The 21773-nt window shown below is 42.5% G+C and overlaps 2 protein-coding genes across 2 annotated transcripts; both read left to right on the top strand.

Moving 5' to 3' along the window:
• Positions 1-6043: 6043 nt before the first annotated feature.
• LOC116846964 (beta-1,3-galactosyltransferase 5-like) lies at positions 6044-16465 on the top strand. The gene is made up of 2 exons (XM_032821442.1): positions 6044-8087; positions 8729-16465. The coding sequence occupies exons 1-2, from the start codon at positions 7955-7957 to the stop codon at positions 9844-9846; spliced, it is 1251 nt and encodes a 416-aa protein (XP_032677333.1). The 5' UTR covers positions 6044-7954; the 3' UTR covers positions 9847-16465.
• A 3301-nt stretch (positions 16466-19766) lies between these two features.
• On the top strand, positions 19767-21358 carry LOC116846950 (AP-2 complex subunit sigma). The gene is made up of 4 exons (XM_032821401.1): positions 19767-19913; positions 20316-20465; positions 20542-20715; positions 20904-21358. The coding sequence occupies exons 1-4, from the start codon at positions 19911-19913 to the stop codon at positions 21003-21005; spliced, it is 429 nt and encodes a 142-aa protein (XP_032677292.1). The 5' UTR covers positions 19767-19910; the 3' UTR covers positions 21006-21358.
• The last annotated feature ends 415 nt before the right edge of the window (positions 21359-21773 follow it).

Here is a 21773-nt window from a genome sequence, read left to right as displayed (position 1 = left end):
CGGCTGCGCGCGACCGTCCGCGTCGTAGCAGCTGAGCATTTCGCGCTGCACGCAGATTCTCGCAGCGCGACTTCTCGTCGCTTTCCTCGCGCTCGCCTGAGCGAGAGGAAAAAGAAAAGCGCGGCGGCAGCGGCGGCGGTGAGGGAGGAAAAGCGCGTCGCGTCGTGGCCAGGAGGGGATGAAACCGCGACAGGGTCAGTAAAGGGAATCGAGGATTAACCGCTCAGAGGGATATTCGTCTGTACGATTCTCACTCGCTCGTCCTCGGCCGAAAACCCGACACACCGGAAAATGGTGGCTTACGTCGCGGACACGGTCCGTGTGCCCAGGCGGATTTTCGAAAGCCGCGCTTTGAGACCTGCTTTGAGAAACGGTGCTCTCGCCGACGGAGGGTTTTTGGGTCAAGTGGGCCTAATCGTGAGTCGGGAAGACGCGATAGCGACTAGTATGTAGCGACTTGCATGGTTGCTAACACAGGAGTTGTTTCGGGGGAGCTTTGAACGAAGACGAAGAGATGATAATTATCTATTTGAAGAAGATAATGTCGGGGGATCATAAGTGTATTAGCATACCGCCGAATGCTGAAACGAGCAGTTTTTTACCGCCGACGTTCTCGCAGGTCTACAATAATTGCGACAGAAAAATTCTCTTAGTTCTCTAGAACAATTTTCGCTGAGGGACGAGAGGGAAGGTTAAATATGTCAAACGTCCTTCGACAATAAATTGCATACGGAGGTCCGCTTGCAAAAAAAAAAAAAGACACTCTCGTAAATGCCGGTAATAGACGGGATTGCTCGAAATTGCCTGATATTTACCAGAGTTGCGTTGCAAAACATCCTTTTTGAGGAAATTTTACTCGATATTCTATAGTATATATGTGAATTACGTGAATTATAAATATTGAATAAAATTTTCTTTAAAAAGAACGTTTTGGAATGTAACCCAGAGAATATCCTTTTTAAAGTGAATAAATTTAACAAAGAATGAGACCAAGCATAAAACTGCGCTCAAAGTATTGCGGATCAGGATATCCCGACTTTGAAGTATAGGTATATATGATAACTAAATTATATATATTATATATACAGAAAAAGAGAGAGCGTTAACCTATTATGTATCTTCCGATAAACATTTCATCGCTCCACAGTCATATGTGTAAATACGACTGTTAGTTTTAAGATACTCACTTTTTCAATTATCGCCGGCTGGCAGGGCCTTTGTGCGACACGACGTAACGTGCTATTGGCTTATCTAACCCAGGCAAATCGCGTCTATTCTTACCGCTTCGCGTGACTCGATATCAAAGAAATATACGCCGTATCGATCGTTTTTCCCTTATCCATGTACGAGTGCATTGACGTTACGAGAAACCTGGGTTATATTGATCTTATGTCTGAAAAAGCCGAAGGCCAGCCACGGTCGCAAGACTGATAAATAAGTTTGTTACCTTATGCAGATTCTTTATTAATTAACGAGTCCACACTTGACTGATTTCAAAAGTTTCGCAGCTGCAAAAGAGTTTAATGGAAAGAGCACACGCTTTTTCTAGTTATTCGATCAATATACGAGTCGTTGAGAACACAAGTATAGCTTGAATTAATAGTACCTAGCTTTAACCATTTTTGAATTTAATTACTGACCATTTCGTCATTTTATTAATCAATTATTCTGAATTTGAATTTAATTTGAATTTAATTTCGACGATTTCGTCTATTTTATTGATCAACTATTCTCTCTTGAGTTCGTTCTGGTTTGGCAAGTGTGCAATTATTTTCTGCGCACGCAGCAGCTTTTATCATCGAATTTCCGTCCTTGATAGCGATGGCTTATTTGCCGTTGCTATTTCTAGCGTAAAACACTCAGTGAACTTTTAGTCGCGAGCGGAGTGAGTTAAAATTTTGCCAGAGAGTGCGGGGAAGGAGAAAAGGGACGGGAGTAGATTTGCAACGATCCTCCATATCGTGATCTCAATCGATGAAAGCGAGCATCGCTGCGTTGCGTCGCGTAGCGGATAATCGCGGAAACGAACGGGAAAACGTTCCGCGACAGATCCAATGCTAAAATTAACGACGCCAACTTCGGCCCCGCACAACAAGTAGCGACTAATGGCTCTTTGTAATCGTTCCACGAACGCTACCGTGGCCATTAAAAGAAATCCCTGACTCTCTGGCGGTCGCGGAACTTGCGCGAGTCGAAAGTTACCTCGAAAAAGCGAACAATGAGGCAGCTGGGCAATCGGCCGACGGGTTCGTTGCTCGTTTCGTGAATGAAATTACTGACATCCCGAGACAGGTTTTAGTCAATCAATCAGTCAAATGGCTAATCATCATCGATTTTTATGCTGAGCTTGAAAAACGGTTAGCGCGGCGATAATGGCTGTGGCACGGTCGCACTCACGTTGCAAATTTGATTTTATTAATAGGCGGCGATATCGATGGCGCGCAATTTTAATGTAATTACGGAAGTGAACTGAGCGGGCCAAATGTATAAGTAAAGGCTAGTAGTTACGCCCGGGCACCAATCAGACGTGGTTCCGAGCCACTTTATCGTCGCAACGATGCCACGTGCGCCCACATGCGTTGTTAAATTCATCGCCACTTGGTTCGCGGCATTTATCGCGAAACTTTGCAATATACGATCGATGAGGGCTCCGAGATAAATTCCAAGCGTGGATACGCGAATACACACACGAGGTGCGAGGTGTACACACTCTCCCCGATTCGTAGCGGCGATATTGTGCGGCCGATGCTGCTCGCGTGATCAAGTAAGCAGAAATACGCGCGGAAATATCGCGGGAGCTTACAAGGAAACGCCATTAAATCCGAAAGCGTAGGAAAAAGTATTATTGATATCGTCGAGTTGCAAAATTTGGTGTGCCAGTTGCAGGGAAAGCGTCGCTTGTCAATAACGCAGGAAATTCTACACGGTATGTTCATTTGGCACTTGGAAAATATCGCTTTGCGCTTTTTATAACGTATATTTGGCGCTAAATGCGCCTACCGTCGCGAATTTTTTCAGCAAATAGAAGACCGCAAATTCATCCGTCAACATATGAAACGAGAGTCAGAGAATTTTATCAGTTCTCTCTGCTAGAACATTGTTCTCTTCTAAGCGCGAGACGTATCCTTAATTAACCGCGCTTACCTCCTTCCGACATTTTGTATTTTAATATCGCAGCTTTAACTTTCGCATTAGAGACTTGTAAAAGTTCAGTCGGATCGTGTATACGGGATGTCTCGGTAGCTGATGGCTGTGTAGAAACTTCCTACAGGAATCCTTCTGTTCCTGCAACCGAGCTTTTCATCTGGTTCGCAGATAAGACAAAATTCAATTAGACTAACGATGTTGTTTTCTTCGCGTACAAGCACAGCGACAGCAGACGTCGCCATCAGAACTCATTCACTGTAATGCGAATAATCATTCACCAGTCTTCTTTAGTTGATAAATTTTACGTGGTTCTTTGCGAAATAGTAGAGAAATTTTGTGTTCAATTTAATGAGTTCTACTTGCACACAATCATTATATCATTAATTGTCGGACATCGTATAGATTTATTAGTGCCGGAATTACGATCAACTTCACGTAACGGGACGCGATGGGACGTGAAGTGACATAACGTGAATTTGACGTTTGAGGTTTGTTTTAAATTACAATTTTACGTCACGTTACGTAAATTTGGTCGAAATTAACCGCATTTAAAACGTGTTTTAGGTTTTGCGTCATCTCACGTCCCGTCGCGTCCCGTTACATGAAGTTGATCGTAATCCCGGCATAAGTCAGAAAATAAGTGATTTTACAAATATGGAACTAAACAATTGTATGAAAGATGATAAAAAGTGGTTGATGACAATGGTAGATGCTTTGATTGATCGAACATGGGAGAGATTTGACGTTTCGTTACGATTAATAAAAACATATGGCACAATGCCCGACGAACTTCCGTAAGAGTCTCCAATATTTTCCGGCTATCACGTGACACGTGTCTCAAAAAGTATCCAAATAATTAGGAATGAATGGTTGCACCTTTGGCGCTGCTTCGGTCGGTTCCCAAATGCACCGACGTGATAACGATGCATCGTTATACCGTCAGAGTGAATTATGATTCCACATTCATCACGCGGATAGCATCGCGTTGTACAGGTCGTCGCAAATAAAACGGGCGCGTCCCTCTTTGTTTTCCGACAACGACAACGCCGGCAACTTTGCGCTTTTATGTCGCATACATTCGCCACTATAAATGCGCCTCCTTCCGCCACGAATTTTTTCAACAAAGAGAAGACCGCAAATTTATCTGTCAACATGAGATGAAAGTGAGAGATCAAATTTCATCGGTTCTCACTGCTAAAATATTTCTTCTCTTCTAAATGCCAAATATATTTTTAATTAAATGCACTTGTCTCGTTCTATTCATTTGACAATGTCACTGTGTGCACGTGCACATACAGCTGTTGACATCAGGCATCAGAGTCGGATCGAATTCTATCGATTGCCGCTGTCGTGAACACAATCCGGTGCCGCTGAACGCGGAAGCTCACGCGGTCACCTCGGCCGTCAGTCTCGGCCTTGCTGTTTTGGTTGACTCCGACCACCGCGGAACCTTGTCTGGATTCGAAAACATTCGTGACCTACCCCGAGGACGAGGTTGCAGTGTTTGCGATGTCAAAGAGTCAGCAGCACTCGCCAGGAATTCTGGCGCCACGCCAGCCGTGGAAAAATAGGTTATCGATCAACCCCTTGGTCTTGGTAATAACTACGACCCCCCCGAATCCGAAAGGAGGGTAGTCAAGCAGGCAGGCAAGTTGGAGGAGGAGGAAGAGGGAAAGGGGGAGTGTGCAAGAGGGCAAGGGATTAGAGATCCGCGTCTGAAAAGTGGAAATCTCGTGCACGTAGCCGAGACGCCTCTCTCACCCTTCCGCTGACGATGAGCATCGTTAAATATATATACAATCACGTACGGACAGGCCAAATCCGTGTCAAGTTTTATTAACGTCCTTAGTTCCAGGAGGTACTCGAGTATATTTACCGATTATAGTGGCGCCGATTGACGCTTCGGCTGACTTTGGTCACGCGAGACCAACGAGGTGATGAACAAAGGAACAAGACGAATGAGAAAGAGATGCCGCACGAGATCCTTTTTTTCTTTAATTATCTGCGGCATGTTTTTACCTACACTCTTAATTTTTTTAACAGAGCCTCACAATGTTAACAGTACGTTCCTATTTACCGCGCGCGCGCGATCTTGTGATGCACATCGATCGATTGAAAAAGAAGAAAAATGAAGATATATCTGTTTCGCATGCAAAACACATCGCAAGATATTATCATTAAGTTTGCGCACTTCCGCCTGAGATACGCCTTCTCGGTAATATCCCCGTTGCAACTTTGAAGTTGCAACGAAGTTACATTTCAGATGAGAACTTCGAAGAGGACTCTCTCTCTCTCTCTCTCTCCCTCCCCCTTCTCTCTCCCTCCCTCCCTTCCTCCCTCCCTCCCTCTCCCTCTCTCTCTCGCCATTCTTGAAAATTAAACGGATTTAGTACATCGCTATTTTGCGTTCACTCTAGAAATACGCGAGTTAATTTGCACAGTGATTAAAGTAAATGGGGAGTATCTGCACGTTGTTACTGTGTATACCTTTATAATCTGTGTACCGGCGTTTTATTAATAATTCAGGGTCGTAGGGAACGCATCGCCCAGGAAAATCACCGGGCTCCTGTCTTGCTGGAGTACAAGCGCGCGCGCAAAAGAGAGAGAGAGAGAGAGAGAGAGAGAGAGAGAGAGAGAGAGGGGGCATGTTTACTCTTACATTATATTATACGCAGCGATTCCTCTCTCGCACGCGAGGTCTATCGCAGTAAAAGCACCTTTACGCAATGTTCATTAACTTCTTAGTGATTCTCAGATTCTCAGTAAAAAGCTTCTTTCGCGAGCACGCGAGCTTCATTCAATTTCAGTATAAAAGAAAAAGATAAACGATATAATAAATATGAACTCAAGTAGCAAATGGCGACACGGCAGAGGGGACGGCAAACTATGTGAAACTCGATATACCGGACATTCCTCACGTCCGAAATTTCCTCGACACTATATGATACCGCGTCCAGCTTGCCAGCATGCACAGGAAATAATTCTCTGTGTATAACTCAGGGAAATAGTTTCAGCATCGTTTTATCCAAGACCAATAAGTTCTCGCGTCCTGTCGCTTGTATAGCCGCTCTATTCGAAATGTTCATCGAACTCCTTCAGATAATTCATTGATCCCCGAGTAATTTTTGTTCGCAATTATTAAATCGTCGATTTCGACTCGCGCTTATCGATGCAGCCTGATTTTTGAGATAAACTCACGTGGCCTGCTTTTGGATATTTATCCAAAAATACACACACCTCGTCCCGCTTCAATATAATACGAGATATTACTGAATTATCGATTAGCTTACCTTTATATAGATCTCACTTTCCACGTTAATCAGTTTAAGACAATGTAGTCGTCCTCATAAATTCTTACACAAAAATTGACAAGTACTTTTTATCTACCATGATGATCGACTTTTTTTCCAGAAATAGCCGAATGCCTAGCAGTGCGCAGGCAATCACATTATCGAGGGCGTTCATTATAAAATTCTAATCTCGAAACGTGTCGAGTATTAGCCATAAAGTCAAGGGACACTTTTAAAGCAGCGATCAGCGCGAATAATGCATTTGAAGCACGTAACGACGATGCCTCTTGCACAGTATGATGCTGTTAAAACATTCAGCGTTTTGTAAGGTTTCCATCGCGCGTCACCGGATATATGTCGGATAAACGACGGTTGGAACGATGATACGCATACAAAGTGAACTCATCGTCATCGGTGAGCAATCTGATACGAGATAATGATAAATTCGCAGATGATCCATTTAGGAGAGACTCGAAGAGAAACTATTCTAAATTTCTTCAATATATCTAGATATTCCACATAAAACACTTTTTTATTAACATCCCACTTTCCCACACAACATGCATGTCTCAAAGACGTCTTAAAGATCTCCAAAACATGTCTAAAAACAGTAGGACGTCTTTTACGTGGTTTAAATTTCAACTTTCAACTCGAATCATTTCCAAGGATTGTTCTCACTCAACGATCACCTCAATCGTAATGACAGCTTCGCTCATTTGTACCTCCTCGTTAACTCATGGCTAGTAATGGAAGGAAAGGTCTCCAAGCGCAGCCTTTACGCTTCGAAAGTCCGAGGGTTCAGTCGGTCCGGTTTTCAGTCGGCCAGTTTGAAATCGCGCGTGTTTGTCAGCGACGAGGCGCGTGGCGCCATCTCGCGGCCGCGTCGCGAATCAAAAGGAGCGCGCGCGCGCGCGCGCAACGAAAGGGAAGAAGCGTCGCGCGATGGGCGCGCGGATACGTTGGCGACAGTCGTGTCGATACGATGGTCAGGTCGGAGCTGCGACGGCTGCGGGCGGCTGATCCTCCTCACGTCACCTGGCGCACCTCGGAGCCGCCGGCGGAGCAACGTGCGACGGTAAGGTGTACGAGCGGACGAGCGTGACGGCCACGACCACGTACTGCATAATGCGTGAGACGATGCTGAGCGTTCGGTCGTCGTCGGAAGCGGGCCAGTGACATTCGGTCGCGCGCGCGGGGCCAGTCAGGGTCGGTCGTCCACGGCAACCCCGGAGCGAGGGAAAGGCGAGAGGGCAGACGGACGGACGGACGGGCGAGTGAGCGAGCGAGCGAGCGAGCGAGCGAACGATCGAGTAGCAGTCGACGAGTGGCTGCACGCAGTATGGGAATAACCTGTCGGCCAGCACGCAGCGCTCCGAGCCGCGACGGAGTCCACGACGGAGCGACGCCGACGGCCGTCGTCAGGTCGGCGCACACTGCGCGATGATATAGTCCGTGCCTCCCCTCAGGAACTGACCGCGTCGACACCAAGAGCAAGAGCGTGAGACGCATCCAACGTCATGTTTTACCACCTGCATCTCAGGAGTCGTCTTCTGCAGACCCTGATCGTCGCGCTGATCGGCCTCACCTTCTATGCGTACTATCGTACCACCGTGTACGATGTCCGCCAGTTCAGTCTGCCACGAAACACCAGTGAGTACCTGACACCAAGATTTATTTGTATTGGCTACAGACTGTACCCAGACAGCACAAATTACTAAAATACATCTTAAAGAAGTAGGACATCTTTTCGACATCTTTAAGACATCTTTTAGTCATTTGTGCTGTCTGGGTATATACTGAGAGAGAGAAAAAAAATGTCTGAAAAATAATAAATATTTTTTCTCAGTGAGAGCATCAATAACTTAAATCTAAATTCTTTTATGTAAACAGAACTTTTATGTAAATTGTTTTGCTGAAAACCTAAAGTCTTCTTAAAGTTTTGTAAAAACGTATATTTTTTTATTTGAAAAATAATTTATATTGGTATTACACATATACAATAAATATGTATTACTCACAAAATAAATATTCACTATTTGTCAAATACTTTTTTTCTCGGTATAGAAGAAACTTTGTAGTGTTTATTCATTCATGAGTATCTCATAAATGATTCACAGGAATTTTTTTACATTTTTGTCGTCAGAATATCAAATATTACTTTCACTTAAAAATATTTAACGATAAATTGCACTGGCAACTATTTTTGCATATCATATTCAACATTTTTTTATTATTTGTATCGAATGCAACTTTGAGAAAGCCAGTTGTGATAAAAAATCAATAAATTCCAGATCATTCCGTGTACCAAGAAGGCCTGCCGCACGTGCACACGAATCTTAGCGCGGACTTACGGCCGACAGGAACGGCCAGGAATTCGAGCTTGGATAACGTGGCTTTAAGCCAGTTTACGGCACACAACGTGAATAATCTGTCGACTCTCATCACGACGCTGTCGACGTCCTCCTCGTCGTCTTCCGCCGCGAGCATGTCGATCAGCTCGAAGCAGTCGAACGAGAAGCAACCGGCTGTGCTGCCGGTGAGGATTACTGTCAGCAACGCGACCAGGTCATCGCCGATAGTGGTGCGTAGCGATTCTGCGCGCGCCATATACGAGGCCGGCCACACCGTGCCGATCCCGGAGCGTTGTCCGAACTTGGGCAAGGACATGGACCTGGTCGTAATCGTGATGTCCGCGCCGACGCACCTGGACGCGAGGACGGCGATCCGACAGACCTGGGGCCACTTTGGTCAGCGTAGCGACATGAGCGTGCTCTTTATGCTCGGCACCACCAGCGACCGCAAGATCGAGACTATCTTGCGCAAGGAACAATATATGTACAACGACATGATACGCGGCCGCTTCCTCGACTCATATTCGAATCTCACACTAAAGACCATCTCGACGTTGGAGTGGGTGGACAGTTACTGTTCGAAGGTGAAGTACCTACTGAAGACTGACGACGACATGTTCATCAATGTGCCGCGGCTGCTCGCTTTTGTGAACAAACACGCGAAGGATCGTAACGTGATATTCGGCCGCCTGGCCAGAAAGTGGAAGCCCATCAGGAACCGCAAGAGCAAGTATTACGTGTCGCAGGCGCAGTTCCAGCAGTCGGTCTTCCCGGACTTCACCACCGGTCCGGCGTACTTGCTGTCGAGCGACACGTTGCGCCGGCTATACGACGCCGCCTTGGACCACACGTACCTGAAGCTCGAGGATGTGTTTATGACCGGTATTGTCGCGCACAAGCTCGGCATCAGACGCTCGCACGCCAACGAGTTCCTCAACAAGCGCATACAGTACACCGCCTGCAACATCCAGCGTGGCATCAGCATACACATGGTCAAGTACAGCGAGCAGTTCGACCTCTGGAAGAAGCTGCTGGACGGCAAGAGCAAGTGCAAGTGATAATCGAGGCCGGGCGAAGGTCCTACGCTTGACCCTGATGAACCAAGTGGTACGATTGTTACCGTCTAATGCGACTCGAGTGCCCGGTTAACACGCTGGCTCGCGAAACCAGTCGTCGTTTCACTGACAGCCATCTACGCGCGTATACACACGCCCACACACACATACACACATGTAGTCACATACATACACAGTACGCGTGCGTTCAAGCACACGCACGCGTGTATCGAACACACTTCGCTCGAAGCGCGAACTCGGTGACACGCACAGAGAGTGGTAATTGCAAGAGTGTGCACCGCGAAACGAGAGAGAGACGTGAACGATTTCGCCGCTTAGATTTTTACGATACGACCCGCGCGAGCTGTATGACCTCGCGACTCTGCCTTTTCCCACAGGGATCGGAACGAGAGCGGCAACCTTCACATCCTGAAAGGATCGCCGAGGTATCATGGCTGAATCCTGGTCTCCCTCTTACGTTCCCTCGAGAATTCCAAAGAAGTATTTTAATTATTACGTAAAATCGTACGGAAATTATTTTAGCGTAACGATCTTGTAATGTAGAGTGGCTTCTCGTTTTTCCAAGAATATCTTTCTCTATCTCTTGCAGATAGAGAAATAGGTCGAACAGATTCCTCGCGGAGAGATTTCGCAACTTTTTTTCAGGCTTTGACTTTTCATTTTCTTTTCTCTTTCATATATACATGTATATATATAATACCGTGACACTAGACTGTCGTAGATACCGGACCGTATGTGTTTCCGCCGCGTATCCAGCAGCGGACGTGTCCGTTCAATTTTCAGCTTGCACTCGGGCGAGCTACATCCTCCGTGTTGGTGCCGTACCGAGCGTGATCGGACAGCCGCGTGTGCAGCATTAAATGCACCAGTAGGATACGGTCCAGTATTTTTACGCTCTAGTGTAGGAGGAGCGCGCGCTATCGCGCTCGCTGCATGAGACTCCCCAAGAGGATTCTCTTTGTGTAATCGGCAGTCTCATTATGGCCGACGTCGAGTTGCCACGTGCACGTGTACTCGTCGACATTCAATCCGCGGTATAATCAGGTCAAAGTAACAATATCTCGCAAGATGTATCGGGTATCGCGCACTTTCTCCCGACGAACAACTCTCCGGTGAATTTGGAGCTGATGTTTCCAAGCGGAAAGTTCAGCCTTAATCGCGCTGTTATTTGGCATTTAAGTGGCACTTGACAAATTACGCTTTAACTGCACCAGTGAATTTCACCCTCGATTAATATCGAGCGAATCTCATTCTTTTTCCCCTCTCTCTCTTTCTCTCTCTCTCTCTCCTCCCCTCTCTCTCTTTCTGTCTATTTCTCTCGCGCTAAGATTCAAGTCATGCTTAGTTATCAGGATCGCTACACTGCGTGTCATAAAGGTCTCCTCTCTCTTTCTCTCTCTCATATTTCCGGAGAAAAATAAGAATCGAATTCGTGTCCGTCGAGGGTACCTAAGAGTCGCAAGCTTTGCTGCGCTCCGACCGAGTGGGGTAATTGAGATATTTTGTGCGAACGTGACAGTCGCAGTCATCTGCGAGAGCGCGACTTCCCTTCTCTCCCGAATATTATCTAGTCATCGTCCTAGATAATACGTCGCACGACAATGCGGACGTGAACGCTGTGAAGCTGTATACCATGATATCGACTATCCTTCGCGCCTCACTTCCCCGTCGTATTCCATACTCTCGTATCGCACTACTTCTTTGTATCCTGCGGAAATATAGCATATATATTTCCGTTCCCGGTGCCATATGTCTGAAACCCGATTAGAGGAATTTATATAACGGCGGCGCGATGAAGTGTAAAAGTAATAGAAGCCCCGAAAGCGAGATAATTGAGACCGCCGAGCAAATGAGACGAGGCCTATTGCTTTCCGACGAATACGATCGATAGCTGCCGTTCTTCAATGACTTTTCTATGATTGTCGAATTAATATTGCATCGAGACCACATCGCTCTCCTGACTTTGATTACCCCGCCGTATATCCCTACTTCAATCGCGTGTTTTATAAATAAATATAGACTTTTCTTTAGTAGATTATGAGTACGTAATCTTCCATCAAGAAGTCATTGGATTCCTATCGTCTCATTACTCATCGGCCTCGGTTACTTGTTTTTATATTTCATCACGTCTGAGCTTATATATGTATATATATATGTATACACATTGTGTTCCTATATTGCGCGTCGCGCTTCCTGAAAGTGCATTATTTTTAATTATTACTATAGTCGCTTTTATTTCATACATTACTCCTTCACACACACACATCTTCCTTGCCTTCCCTAAATTATTTAAACAATCTATCTCACATTAAGCATTTTAATTGTTTCAAATTTTCAAATCTTCACGAGAAAAGAAAGTTTGGTCGATTTAATCAAATATCTAAAATCTAAACGCGCGCGCGCGCGGATCAGAAATTCCGGTTGAACTTATCAGAATTCTGTCCAGATTAACGAAAATTTCTCACTGGCCAGAACTCGCAACTGTACAAGTTAATCACAAATTTTGTTAATTTGAGCAGAATTCTGATGATAACTTCAATCAGAATTTCTGATTCGATCGTATTTCACCAAACCTTTGGATTTTAATCTAACCAAACTTTTCTTTTCCGTGTGCATGTAATCAAATCGAATGTCCCATTCGCGCTAGAATAGAATGGAAATGAAGTTGATGAAGTATTTTAGTCATTTTTAAGAATTGCGCTAGTAAAGAATATCAACATTGATAGATCTGATTCGCGCTCGAACGTTAAGAGAGCTTTATTTTCGCGGTTAATTAAGGTCGTGCCTCGTCTATTATAATTATTTATCACCGAGTCGATTGCAGTTCTTGTGCGACAGGTTGAAGAAGGAGTGTACCTTTCTGTTGTCCGTTTCTCTCCGTGAAAACACGCGCGCGAATCACGAGTTAACGAGCCCCGAAGATCAGGCCAAGGCTCCTGCAACTCGTTGCGACCGCACGCCGCACGTATTCCAATTGTGTCCTTGGCACGTATTCCGACCGGCACGGCGCGTCCAAGTACGAGGTAAAGGGACTGCTTTAGTCACGACAATCGGTTGTCATTTGTTAGGCGAGCGACCGTAACGAAGGGTCGTTCCATCCCGATTGCGATGCGGCGCGAGGATCGCGATTTCGCGGCTCGCGAAAGGGGAACGCGCATCGGCCTGGTCTCTCCGGCCGACCCTGGCGAGAAGTTTGACATGATCACACACACACATACTTACCTAGTCTATAATATTTCGCCAATCGGCGGCGTATCACCTGTGCATCACGCGAAGACAAAAGGTCGAGAGGAATTTTCCAAAACGCAACTCCCCCCGATCGTCTCAACCAAAATTGCTCAAGAGACCCCAAGAATCCCAAAAGATACGTAAGATAGTAAGATAAATGATCAAAAAGTCTCCGCGAGAATGCAACGAAGATAATTTGGTCTCACTGACTTATGATTCATGAACGATTACGCTGCGCTAAAGAAGAAACGACTTCGCTCACGCAAACAGTACAAACTGTCTAGCTCGAGCCAAGTTGGACGATGAAAAATCGAAGTTTACGAGGAAGCGCGCGGATATCGCCGTTTGCAAGCAAATAATTCCTCAGATTGATATGCCTCAGTAGACTACGTATAATAATATCTCATGAATTCACACGCTGATAGTGCGCAGCGAGATTCCGCATCGAGTCGCGTTTACCGAGTCGATCGATTGAGAGAATCGGGAGATGGATACGGATTGTCCTGAAAATTAAAATCCTTGAAATTTGTCAAGTGGGCAAATTAATTTGCCAAGTGGCGAAGCAATCTTTCGAAATACAAATTTCTCGAAATATCGAAAAAATGTTCGATTATTCTGGAAAATTTATTAAGTCCGAGTGCCGAGAAAATGTGTGCCGAAATACAGCTTTCTCGGAATAATAATATTAATTTGACAAACGTTCAGTAAATCTTTGTCGACGTTGCAATGCTCTCGCAACAATTGTATGCTTTCGGTATTTCGAGAAAGTTGCATCTTGAAAGGGAGAGACTGCCTGAAGATATTCGAATTTTGGAATTAGAGCTTTTCAGTTTCATCTCGTTGCCCCGAAAAATTGCCCCACTTTTTACATCTCGGTTCCACGTTTTTCATCCAGAACAATGCATGTCCATCAGTCGGGCCAATATCGTGGGCCAATTCACGGCAAGCGACGACATTCAACCAAAAATTCGAGTTAGAGCCCTTAGTTGCAGCCGACACGAGATAGTGAAACGTACTTACATGTTCTAGATTCGCAGTATTGTACCAGTATGTATCTACATATGTAATACACGCGCGCGTCTCTCCCGCTCACGATAGATCCGCAATGTCGCACGATCCAGAGCGTCCTGAGATAACAATGGTCACTCGTAAATCGTCTCGTGATCGCGCGACAGATAATTTATTTCTCCATTCCTCTCTCCTCTCTACCTTTAGCTTAGGTGAACTGAGTGCCCTAGATGATGTGCATTTTATTTTTGTATGCGTCTATATAATAATAATAATAATATGTATATTACGCGAGTGTCTGCAACCCCACATAGATATGTAATTAATTGACATGTGGTTATAATTGTTATTATTAGTACGTTCACTTATTATCGCGAAGCCGGAAGAGCGTTAATCGCGAAACGTTCTAATCGTCCGGCTCGAGTCTTGCCGCGTTTCACCCTTCGTGCTCAAAACTATTTTTATTTTTATTTTTTTTTCCTCCCTCAGGCAGTGTTTTGCGTAAGAGCGAGCGACGAGCGAGAATTATAGATTCAACGAACCGTCTCGCGAAAGAGAGAGAGAGAGATAATGTATGTGTGTGTGTGTGTGTGTGTCGTAACGACAGTGTGACGGTTTAATTCCGCTCGCGGCTCCTCGTGAATTATCGTCGTCTAATTTATCGATGTGCCTTTGGTAATGATTATTTATATAGAGAAGAAACGTGTATTTGCATTTTGCGAAATTATGTAAATTTGGCCGCGAAAAAACAAACGAATGGACACTCCTCGTCGGCTCACACTACTACGCTTATAAGCGCGGTGCGCGCAACGCACATTGCTTAATGTACGACAACGCAATGCGCGTAGGACATCCGGTACGCGGTTAATAATACGCAACGGTCAATGAAATTAACAGATCGCGTTGTGAAACGGAGGCAAGGTGAATGAGTGAATTGCGTATCAAACATACAAAAGCTAATCGCGATATGAAGTGACGGCACGTAACTTTTGACTGTAAAATATATTGGATCGAGTGTCGCAGAATTCGAAGTCCGTGACGAAGGAAACAGGAAGTAAGAAGCAGTAGTAGTAGATTACGGATCTCGTGTTCTGCGAAATTTGATTTATTTTGTCTGTGTCCTTCATTCTACGTCGCGTTGGCTCGTATTGGCCGCGCGTCATTACAACAATAAACTTCTACAGTGAAAAGAAAGATCGGACAAAGAGAACTGAGTCTCAGGGTTGCGCAAGTTTTGTCGCAGAAACTGCAATCGAGTCAAATTGAATAACAATCGAGTCGGATCGACAATCTGACGTAGGGATTCGAACTGCAAAATTCAATCTCCGACAAGAACTTAATTAAAACGTAGTTTCGATACAAATGGCCTTTCAACTGCCAAAAGATTGGTTTACGCCTGTATAATATAAGTAATTCTACTTCTGGTTGGAAGATTAAGCAAATCAAACAATCAAGACCCCGTTGCCCCAAATGAGTGGTAAGTTAACTAACAATTAAATCATAATCCTTCAAAATAAACAAAAATAAGTGTTTTAATTGTTTGTTAGCTTGCCACTTTATTTAGTCGATGCAACTAGACCTAATACGATCAATAATATATTGTGTCGGCTTTATGATAGTCTCATTGAACTGAATTCTAGACTTGCTTTACACAAGAGATCAAGAGATCATGAAAATTTTGATCTGAAAGATTTTAATCAGTTTGTTCACCACGTACAGCCCTGAAATTGAGTTCGTTTCAATTCCGATTCGAGTTGTTTCGACGAATTTCTTTTTTACAAAGTGCACTCTTTTCGTTCAACATTTTGGAAACTTTTAAACACTTGACGAAAAATCGCGCGACGCCATAAAGGATTTTTATCTTTATCGAGGTTGATAGAGATGTTATATTACCCGTCGTATCTTTCTAGCGGGAGATTAATGTTTGTTTCCCTGAAACGATATGGCTATTTTTATCACGTACCATCATTATCACGTAGTATTACGTATGAAATTTTCAGTTGCGAAGCGAAAGATGAGGAGGAACGCGGCCATATCCGCATTTTACGCACATTTCTGGCCTCCGCAGGTGAGGCGATTCTCGATCTTTCTCAGCTTTGGCGAACGTGTACGAATTCTTCGGTATCTAACGCTAATTGCGCGAAAGATCGAATCGCCCAAGCTGGAGGAAGCTTGAGAAACGAGCGCGACCTGAACGTCTTCCTCCACGTGTCACTTTACACGGCTGACGTTTCAGATCGCGCGCGTTCTGAAGCCTCGTGTCTTTTTTATTTCAAGAAATTATTTCAAGAAATGTTTATATTGTACCACACGAATATGACAAATGCTCAACCGTCGTTTGAAGAATATAGATTCTTTGCTCACACCTGCGTGCGTTATTTCGTCCTATCGCTATCCCCATCTATGAGAATTTCCCACTATAAGATCTCTTATTTCCATAAGAGAGATAAAAAGAAATGTAAAACTGATTCTCATTGCGGCTCCCTCGTGACCGATATTTTATCGAAAAGTATTTATTTACAAAAGAAAAGAAAAAAACTTCATTTCGCGCTACGAACTTACTTCTCCGCGAGGAATCGCCTCCTCGTCGGTCATGTTACGATTCACTTCGCGGCTTCCGTTAATTCTATTCTAAAGTCGATTCTCGCTGCTCATCTAATGTTAAATAATTCGCAATTATTCCCTCGTGATTAATCGGATCTCGATAATGAAGATCGAGATCCAGTGGTTACCGGGACGCCAATACATTCTTTCGAGTCCGATCGCGTAACTCGAGCGCAATTTATTCATTTGGCGCGCAATCATCGCGTTAACTGAGCAAGAAAACGCAATATCTCATTGCGTCATCGCCTCGCTGTCATAAATATGTTTGCAATTTAAAGGACCCCGAGACCGGTCGAGATTTTCCCCGCGATGACGACGACGACGACGACATTGTTAGGATACAAGTCGGCCAATATTATCGTTTGGATCGTGACGAGGCGGCAATTCATGATTCTATTATCCTACGCGTCAGTCCGGCACGAACGTGTACGGCTTTGAATTGCACAGTAGCACCGTGATGCAAAAGAGGTAGAATTATGAGTAATTTGCAACGTGACTATACACACACACACACGTTCATCTCCCTCATACGGTGGAAGCCGCACAGGCGGGATTACTCACTTTTGTGTCGCGTCGACGACGAAAGTGATAGCCGCGTTACGTATCGGCACCTTTCCGTGAGGCTCCGTTGTGCCTTTCGCCACATGTGAGAGAAGATATTTACTCTCGAAAGTGGAAAATCCACGAGATAGCCGTATACGTTCACCAAAGAAATCACACGCGCCGGTGATCTATGATACTCCAATTATTCGCTTCTCGAGAATGACTCATATAGTTTCCTTTTTCTTCTGATCGTCACGCAATAACTTCGAAAGTGAAGAAAGCCACTGCGCTGCAACGGATCCTTAGTTATTTAGTTAGATTAGATTTGTTCGTTTTTTCGCAAAAGCACACAGCTATGATTGTTTCCCAAAAGTAGTAATTAGAACGACAGAAAGGAAAGAATCAATTTCAAGGTATTTAAAACAATTTTTTTGTACATTCATTTTATTTTTACACATAGAAAATATCCAGTTACAAGTTATTTCTTTTTTGCAAAATAAATATAAAAATAAAGAATATACTTACTTAGAAATTACTTTTATTGTTACTTTGCATATTATCTTACTTATAGATAATATATATGTTTAGACTAAATGCGTAAGGCATAAGGAAAGATCTTGAAAATTTGACGAAGAAGGCAAAGGAAACCGCAACGGTACGTTTCCTCGAGTTCAGATAACGATAAAAGAGTTTTTTTTTGAATAAATAACAGTCACGATAACGAGTTACTTTTTGTCATAGATAACGGTAGATAATAAGAGAGTTGAAATTTTAAAATAGTTAAAAAGAATTAATAAGAGTTAAAATTTGTTTAAAATGTACAATTTTCCCAATACCGTCGATACTTGTTCGCCGCTCAATAAACACAATCGAAAGTGTCAATCTTTTATAGAGAGCGAAGTTCTAAACTATTTTCACCGAAATCTATCGCGAGTAGAAGATAAAAACTCCCAAGCGGGTCACAGGCCGAGCTTCACCACGACGAATCACCGATTTAGCGTTACGTAACCGGTGATATTAAATCCTCTTCGAGTAATAACAGACGAACACAGACCGGTCGGGAAGAGAAAGAAAGGGATGTGACCAGAACGGCGGCAGCGGAGAAAGGTGCGGGAAAGGAAAGGCGGCATGGGGAAGGAGGGCACGGAGAGAGATGGCATTTGCGCAAACTGCGGTAATTAAATGCAAATACTGCGTGCACCAGGCGAAATTAATATTTGACGTCGACGTCGTGCAATCCGACCCGGTCGTTCATTCCTCCTTCGAGGAATCGAGGACCCGACGATTGCGCTCTGCCCGATAATGAGCTGCAAGTCGGGCGCGCGCAATCGCCGACAAATTGGATAGACTAAAAGCCTGCACCGACGGCGAATTAACGACGGAGAAATCTCTCTCTTTCTCTCTTTTTTTCTCTCTCTTTCTCTCTCATCTCCAGGAACGGAGGATAAGTTTATTATCGATAAAAAATAAAAAAAAGGGAAAAATCCACTAGAATTAAAGACAAGATTAGTTATAAACCTTCAAGAATTAGTATTAATTCAAGATTAAAATCAAAGTCTAATTAAGTTAGATTGGTTAAAGAATGTTCATTTAGATTTTGTTGAAGTATGTACGTAACAGCGCATGTTATGTACGTAACAGCACAGTTTTTTTTATATTTTGCAAGCGCGATTGGACGAGTTTCTTTTCCTGATTCTCTGATGGAGTGTAGTCCAGAGACATTTAATAAAACGTCATTTTACTGTTTATAGTTAAAAATGATGTTACATTGATAGCTGAGAGGCTGAAGCTTGTGACCTACTAAGTTCTGCGTAGATTCGTCCCTGCTCGCTTCATTTGTGTCCCGCGACATCGTGACGGGATTATCACTCAGATAATAATGTCGATGAAGTCCTCCAACAACCGACCGCGATGGATTCTTTCGTGTTTCGTCATACGTACCCGAGACTTGCTGCGATTGAGTAAAAGACATCTAATGCGACTGATTTCTACTTTTTTCGTTTCTTTCTCTTTCTCTTCTCTTCTTTTTCTCTTTCTTTATGCTATGTCGCGGTAAAGTAAGTAATTGCGCGATGGGAAACCCAAAGATATTTTAACCTAATATTCTGCAAACATTTGCAAAATTCTGCAAGCAAAAAATTTCTCGTATATCTCACCTGAGAATATCTTTTAATATTTTTTTTTATTTTTACGGATATATGTATTTAGTATTTTTATTCATTAACAATTTTTTATCTCTTTCATAAACTGTCTACATGAAAAGACTATATATACATCACGTAGACAATACAAACAATCCACGTAGATATAATGAAAAGACTATATATACATCACGTAGACAATACAAATAATCCACGTAGATATAATTTTAAAATCTACAGCACAATATCTCTTGATTACGTTCTTGTACGTTATCGACATTTGATGGATGTTGGTAACAACGGTAATTTTAATACTGTTACCATCTGAGTAATATCGATAGTCGTCAGTAAAGTTGTTTACAAATTCGTTCGTAAGAAAGCGCTGCAGTGTTACATACAAGTACACCTTTCTGTGCCAAAGTGAATATCGTTACGTTCGTGATCAGAGGGCGGGGAATTGATACGATCTTATGTTTACTAAAATTTCCTTGCTCCAACTGACAGATTAGATCAACTTCCAATATGGTATGTGGAAATCTATAATTGTAAAATAAGTCAATGTTTTCCGTTAATGATAAAAACGCGAATAGGAATTATGTAGTCTTCTATGTCACTTCGTTCAATAGACGTTTTGATATTTCCGTCAGGTGGTTGAATCATTTTTTTTTACAAGTTTGGACTTGACATGTAATATTTGATTATGAATAAATCAAGAATGTGTCGTGAAAATTGCAAAGAAGAAAATTGAGAAGATTTTTAATAACTATTCAGTTAGGAACGCCTGGAAATGTTCATTAACATTATAATAATTAATAGTAGAGAAATGTGTATCACACAAGATAGACAGAGTTATAATTTAAGATCAATTTTCTTAGTAATTTCTATTCAATCGCAGACTTTTCCAATTTGCTTGCATTTACTTTGCAGATACGTTTTATCCTCATACAAAACAGAGCTGGCAAGACTAGGTTAGCAAAGTGGTATATGAATTTTGATGATGATGAGAAGCAAAAGTTGATAGAAGAAGTTCATGCAGTGGTTACTGTCAGAGATGCAAAACATACAAATTTTGTTGAGGTAAGTTTGACAAAAGAATGATCTTTCTTTTTATAGTGCACAAGTAAATCAATGACTATATAAATGTGTGTTTCAGTTTCGCAACTTCAAGATAGTGTACAGGCGGTATGCAGGGTTATATTTCTGCATCTGTGTTGATGTCAACGACAATAATCTCTGTTACTTGGAAGCAATTCACAATTTTGTAGAAGTACTAAATGAATACTTTCACAATGTATGTGAATTGGATCTAGTGTTTAATTTTTACAAGGTATTTTACTTGTTCTGATAATTTATATCAAAGTTATACACCTTTGTTGCAAATAAATCCAATAGTATAGCAACTATTTAGCATTTCGGTATAAATTAAATTTTAATTTGTGTGTGTACAGATTACTTAATTCATATTGTCTTGATAATTAATTGGTTAATTATTTCATTATAATAATTGTTTCTCAGGTATACACTGTTGTGGACGAGATGTTCTTAGCAGGTGAAATTCGAGAAACAAGTCAAACCAAAGTGTTGAAGCAACTCCTGATGTTAAATTCGTTAGAATGAATAAGCTCACAATTTTGGCTTTACATATTATGACTGTATGATCTGAATATATAACGTGTTCGAAGTGAATATATACAACCGAAGTGAATATATACTATGTAGTAATTGCGTCGCATAAAACGCATAACATAAATACTCTATGTAACAGTATGATTTCAATGATAGTCTGCAATCGTTTCTTTCGGCAGAAGTGTGATGTACAGTAATCTCTACGTGAATGCTGCGTTGAGTTACGAAACGATGACACTCAAAACATGACAAAGTATCATAGATGTGAAAGGGAATGTAGAAAAAAAACATGACCTATATCGTTTATGTTCTAGACATGTAATAAACTGTAAATACATCTGGTATAACGTCTCTCTTTATTGTTGCACAATTATTGCAGCATTTATATTAAAATAAAAAATATACTTTTCTCAAAAAGAGAAAATTGCTCGTCTCTATAAGAGACACAAAGGCCATTGAAACGGATATCATTGTTTTCTACATCTATTTTTCATTTCTTAATTGTCACATAATTAAAATTTTTAAAAAATATATACCAAATAGAAAATGTTAGAATCGCTTACAGATGACTAACAGTGGCATAAAGGATATTTAGAATTCACTTTTGATTCTCGTTAAAAAAAAAACTTAAAACTGACTGCCCTATTTTAAAAGATTCATTAATAATGTACATTGTAGTGATGTGCATTAATAGCATCCAATATGCCCACGTTCGAAATATCTTGTAACGTGCGATCCAACAATTCTTCGAACTTTCAA

Source organism: Odontomachus brunneus, unplaced genomic scaffold, assembly GCF_010583005.1.
Source record: "Odontomachus brunneus isolate Ranch 3 - 2012 unplaced genomic scaffold, Obru_v1 Obru_scaffold_072, whole genome shotgun sequence".
NCBI classification, from domain to species: Eukaryota; Metazoa; Arthropoda; class Insecta; order Hymenoptera; family Formicidae; genus Odontomachus; species Odontomachus brunneus.
The sequence above is the reverse complement of the archived record's forward strand: the minus strand, read 5'-3'. Positions and strand labels throughout refer to the sequence as shown.

Coding starts and splice junctions, on each gene's coding strand:
- LOC116846964 (XM_032821442.1), top strand. CDS start 7,955: ATGTTTTACCACCTGCATCTCAGGAGTCGTCTTCTGCAGACCCTGATC. Junction 8,088..8,728: donor CAGTCTGCCACGAAACACCA/GTGAGTACCTGA, acceptor AATAAATTCCAG/ATCATTCCGTGTACCAAGAA.
- LOC116846950 (XM_032821401.1), top strand. Junction 20,466..20,541: donor AACATACAAATTTTGTTGAG/GTAAGTTTGACA, acceptor TGTGTGTTTCAG/TTTCGCAACTTCAAGATAGT. Junction 20,716..20,903: donor TAGTGTTTAATTTTTACAAG/GTATTTTACTTG, acceptor ATTGTTTCTCAG/GTATACACTGTTGTGGACGA.